Here is a 5,516-nt window from a genome sequence, read left to right on the forward strand (position 1 = left end):
CCCCCCAAGAAATTTGACCTATGGCGACTGAAGGAGAGAGTTCCGACGAAAAGGGTGATACAACGGTGGCGGAGTTTCCGAGCGACACAGCTCCTTCACGGCGACGAGATAGGGCCAGCCACCAACCCAAAAATGTGGGGGATTGAGTCACCTTTTTTGAATGAGACCAATGTGCCGGTTTGGTGTTGCCAGACAGCGACAGTTCAATAGAGAGAAGGCGGCAGGGTCAGGGAGCTCGGGACTGCAGCGAAATTTTTTTTCATCTCTCTCTCTCTCTCTCTCTCTCTCTCTCTCTCTCTCTCTCTCTCTCTCTCTCTCTCTCTCTCTCTCTCTCTCTCTCTCTCTCTCTCTCTCTCTCTCTCTCTCTCTCTGGAAACCTTCCACCCTTATATATAAATAACCCTTACGGAAATAGTAACTTTACGAATCAGTTTTCCTCTGTCAAGTCCTGTTTACGAATAACCCAAGGTTTATGAGTTCAAACAGAAATTCCTTTATTCTAAGTAACGCCAAAAACTTAAAATTCGGATTATAGTAAAAATCGTACTTAGGTTTAAATAGAAATAAAAACGACAAAAAGATTCGAGTCGTAACAATTACACGTGCTGATTCATTCGTGATCAAAGCTAGCCGAAGATGAATTACCATTTGACATTGCTAGCTTGTGGTCCAAGTCTGACCAAGATCAAGCATGCATGTCCATGTGACACTTATATAGAGATATTTATTTAATAAAAGGATGGAATAGTAAAAGAACAATAAAATCCTCTTCAGAGCATTTTTGCTTTCTCATGCAAATTTCTACGATTATGTAAATCACAATCCTTGTTCACTAATCACTCGCGTAAGCGCAGTCTTTCAGTACTTGCAATGACATGTGTAAGAATATGCTAGTATCTTATTCAAATTAGAATATAAGAACATTTTTTTAGAAGACAAAGAGAATTTCATTAGAATAAAATCAAGATATATAGCAAGCAATTATAAAAAGCTAATCATGAACAATAAGAAATTCCGCACCAATAACTAAGAAATTACCTCCCAATTCCCACTAGTACACAATACCAATAATGACAATAGACAAACACGGCCACTTCAGTGGTGCATATAAAAACTAAAAGGAAGAAAATAGAACCTAAACTCAATCAACTAATAGAATGTAAGATCTGACGCCCGGTTTCTAGACTGGCCCCTCCGTCCGGTTTCTAGACTGGCCCCTCCGTCCGGTTTCTAGACTGACTTAACCGCTTCGGTATGTAACAGTGTACCATCTTAGAGTATTGGGAAGCTGTCCACTACTGAGTTTGCTTTTGGGCCCCATATAAAAAATATATTGGAACTGGAAATCGAAAAAAAGAAGATCTTAGTACTGTGTATTTGGATGTATCATCTTCACTGCTGCAATCGTATTATTTCCCATTTTGGTGGCATATTGGCATTATACTGAATGGCGATTAGCATTTGATGGAAGAAATCAATGGACTCAAATCATCATACAGTTAATCAAAAAGATCATCATACAGTTAAGGGTTGATGATGATGCAGAGAGTGACAAGACAGTTTTCACCGTTGGTGTTCCCCCACCCCAGGCCTGGCTTCGGGTAACGTATGCAACTCAGTCTGTTACACAAACCCCAGCACGTTACCCATCTGTTAAAATTTAACGAAAAAAATGAAACAAAGGAGATCCATGCAATATTGATGCTGTCAGCAAGTGCCTACTGATTCCTCCACTATTGAACTATGAGAAAGTTTCTATTTTAAGGTACAATGTCCTTGTTCAATAGTGTACTATTATGTTTATGTCACTATTTGTCATCATTTCAAATGGATCGTACCCCCCACATAACCCTAAAGTTTGTTTTCTCTACTGGCAAATTAGCAGTGATAGCTTATTAAAAATGAACATGGATAGTTGGCGAGGTCATCCAGTACAACTCCAGTAGACTGCTGAGGTCGATCTCCTTATTAAGCCAACCCAGGTTCCTGGATCACCAAGAGGCCTCCCGGTCAATGCATGCTAGCTAGGGCTAGTTAGAGTGTGGGCTTAACGAGCTAATATGGAGAAGAGAACCTTGTTTCGGAATGTTTCCACTCTACGTACTTGATTGCTACCTCAAAAAAATTAGGGTTAGAGACGGTAGGGCATATATATATGGCTTCTTGGTCTGGGACGTCCGCACCGTTCGAACGGTGCGGATTCGGTAATTTCGGCAACGGCGATGCTTAACGATGGTGCCGACCAGTACAGCCTCATCAACTCCTCCCGGCGCTCCTGTATGTGTCGGTCCGGAGCTACAACGCCGGTATGGGCCCGCCGAAATTTCGAAATTTTAAGTTTCTAAACACCGTGTAGAGATTTCGAGATTCCGGTCGCCGTAACTAACTAGTCAATATGCATGAACCCTTCACGATAATTCATAATCCTTATAAAGATTAACGTACTATATATGTCCTACGTACCAGTGCCACAATTGTATGAATGAGGTTTCTATCTAATCATTACTTTTAAGTAAGACATATAATATATAAATAGCCACCTCTGAGGGGATCACAGCAAGAAATTTTTACTTTGAAACATAACGATCAACTTTGTAAAGCCTTTCCATCCATTAAAGGAAAGAAAAAGAATTAAAGCCTTAGCACATACGACTTTGTTTGAATGAGGTTGTAAATGGATTTCACCAACCTAATTAATTAACATACATACTGCGTTGCCGGAATATGAAACTCCTTACAATAATATTTACCGCAACGAAATTAAGCCTGTGTGTAGGTTTTGGAGAAAGGTTGTTCCGAAGTTGATATTAGCTAGTAGCGTAAATTAATAAACACTAACATTTCTTAGGCGTAAATTAAAATTAAATTGTCGTTCTTGAAGTAAGATAATATAATGTTAGCATGCATTCAGTATTAGCGTGCATATCAATCCGTATGATTCGGTATATTAGTAGTTTGGAAACTTTGGATTTGGACTCTTAAAATGTACCTAATCAAATGTACGTACTTCAATAGCCAATGCATGTATTGATCTATGTCCCAGAATTAAAGAGAAAAACTGCACTTAATTACTCTAAAACGTACGTACGTAGTAGGATATGTTGTTGTATATAGTATGTCAAAGTATCAGAAATGAAATGACGAGTACGTACACTGCATTGGGAGACGTACGCTATTTATTCCACATTATAGAGTCAGCAAGCTTTAACACTTGATAACGAGAACTTGATATATAACTTAAAACTCTTTCTCAAGCTTGTAGCCCCCGGACATGGAATAAGAATAAAATAGATGAAGAGTGTCAAAATAAAACTGGCAAGAAAGGAAAAGAAGCTGCATTAGATCGAACACTTTCCAGAACAACAACACACTGTCATAATTTCAACCGTACGTTCTAGCTTAGAAATTCATATATATAATTACACTCAATGAAACAATGTAATTAAAGAGAACTCGATTCAGAACTGAACTTATTATTGGTTCTTTATCACTTGCTGAGCTTCCCACCATACCTGTTCCACAAATTTTCTCCTTCGTTCGCCGGAATGTAAAAGGAGCTAGAGTTCATGTAATTAGAACTTGAAGGTAATAGGCCTCCATCCATGAGCTGAAGTCCCATGTTCTCATCCTTGGCCTTGCTGTTGTAACCGTTATTTCCTATACCTCTAATTTGGCTTAGAGCCTCCATGATTGAAGCATCTCGAGTTTCCACCCACGCTCTCTCCTTAGCCCAGAACTCATGTACTTGTTGGTTAAACCGCTCTGTCTCTCGCTTCCTCCACTCTTCTTCTTTAGCCAGCCTCTCCTCTTCTCTTCCTTCAATAGTCTTCAACATCTTCTGCATCCAACCTTCTTGGACCTTCATCACTTTCATCATTTGGGAATTCACAAACTCCTCCACCTGTGTTTTCCAGCTGGTCTTCTTCACACGCCTTGAACACCTTTGGTTCTCAGTTTTTAATTGATGATCATTAGCTGAATTGGAAATATCATCTCCATTGTTCTCCGAGGTGGAGGTATCTAAGTCAGTTGAATTGTTTGAGAAACTAAGGCTCTCAGCACCAAGCTTAACTTCTTGATTGTCTTGATTAATAGCGGCACTGATATGACTATATGGAAGAGTAGGGTTCAATGTACCAGTTAAATGGGGTTGATCTGAAGCTGAGCACAACGGATTGGTAATACTTTGGTCACCATAGATTGCTTCAAGCTGACGAAAGAACCTATAGTGCTTCCCATCTTGCCTCCCAGCTTTCCCTTCTTTGGTTTTCTTGTAGTACTTGTATAAATTCTCAAACTTCTCTTTGCATTTCTTCCCGCTCCTCTGATATCCATGTTCCACACTCATTATCCTATATAAACAAATATATGTAAGATCAAACCATCATATAAAACTAATGATTAAACTCATTAAAGCATTAAGAGCCCACTAGCATTCCTTTTGATGTCACTATTCGATACTGTGTTAACATTCCAGTTTAAGCATTTTGATCATATCAAATGCTTTCGTTTTAATAAATTAATCGATACAATTCTCCTTTACAATGACATATATACGGTTCTATGGATTGATCAAGGCCTTTTCACAGATAACGAATACTAATATATGGACTGCCCTAATTGAGAAAGATGGTCCTCCAAATTAAGCAAAAATGATAAGTCTCGGACCACCGTTCCTTCTAATTGAGCATACCAAAAAGCCATATAAGCTAAGAAAAAGAGTACCTGGGTCTCCCAGTTAACAAATGATATGTCACTTTCAAGCACTAAACTCATAAGATGATCTCAAGATGAAGAAAACATACACTAAAAACCCATCCAAAAAGCCTGACATATATCTCACCTCTGTGTAAGAAATCAATAAAAAGAAAAAAAGAAGAAAAATAAAACCAAAGAAAAACCCTAGAAGGCAGATATCATAACAAGAAGAAGAAACTAAACCGAAACAGATTGAACCCAGGAAGAAGAAGTAGGAAGAGTCTTATACCTAGAAACTTCATCCCACAGTGGGCCTTTCTGATTAGTCTCCTTGAACCTGGAATCGAGACTGGATCTAATCTCAAGAAGAGTGAGAGTTTCTTGTCTTGGCCATCTGCTGTTATTACCTGATCTATCATTCCCATTAATATTCCACCCATGCTGATTCATTAACTCTAAACCATATAACGAACCAACCGATGAACCAGCAGTGGAACCATTCAGATTAGCGGCAACACTACTATTGCTAATAATTGTGCTAAAACTAGGAGGAGCAGAAGCAGCAGAACCAAACTCAAACAATCCATGAGCATTAACCTCCTGACCTACAGCGATACTACTACTGGGGTGATAATTATTGTAAGGTCGTACTGAAAACTGGTCTGGGAATTGTACGAACTGCTGTGTTCTTGAGGCCATCAGTTGCCGGAGGTCTGGATAATCATCCATTATCTCTGCAATTCAACTCGATCTACTAGCTAGAGAGGTGATATATAGAGGCAGAGAGAGAGAGAGAGAGAGAGAGAGAGAGAGAGAGA

At 39.1% G+C, this 5,516-nt stretch overlaps 1 protein-coding gene across 1 annotated transcript; it reads right to left on the reverse strand.

Annotated features, from left to right (window-relative positions):
- Positions 1-3,351: 3,351 nt before the first annotated feature.
- Positions 3,352-5,501, reverse strand: LOC126802481 (trihelix transcription factor PTL-like). Its single transcript, XM_050530119.1, has 2 exons — positions 4,988-5,501; positions 3,352-4,352 (listed from the first exon to the last, which is right to left on the reverse strand). The coding sequence occupies exons 1-2, from the start codon at positions 5,425-5,427 to the stop codon at positions 3,488-3,490; spliced, it is 1,305 nt and encodes a 434-aa protein (XP_050386076.1). The 5' UTR covers positions 5,428-5,501; the 3' UTR covers positions 3,352-3,487.
- Positions 5,502-5,516: the final 15 nt, after the last annotated feature.

This window comes from Argentina anserina, chromosome 7 (assembly GCF_933775445.1).
Source record: "Argentina anserina chromosome 7, drPotAnse1.1, whole genome shotgun sequence".
NCBI classification, from domain to species: domain Eukaryota; kingdom Viridiplantae; phylum Streptophyta; class Magnoliopsida; order Rosales; family Rosaceae; genus Argentina; species Argentina anserina.

Coding starts and splice junctions, on each gene's coding strand:
- LOC126802481 (XM_050530119.1), bottom strand. CDS start 5,427: ATGGATGATTATCCAGACCTCCGGCAACTGATGGCCTCAAGAACACAG. Junction 4,353..4,987: donor CTGTGGGATGAAGTTTCTAG/GTATAAGACTCT, acceptor TTGTTTATATAG/GATAATGAGTGTGGAACATG.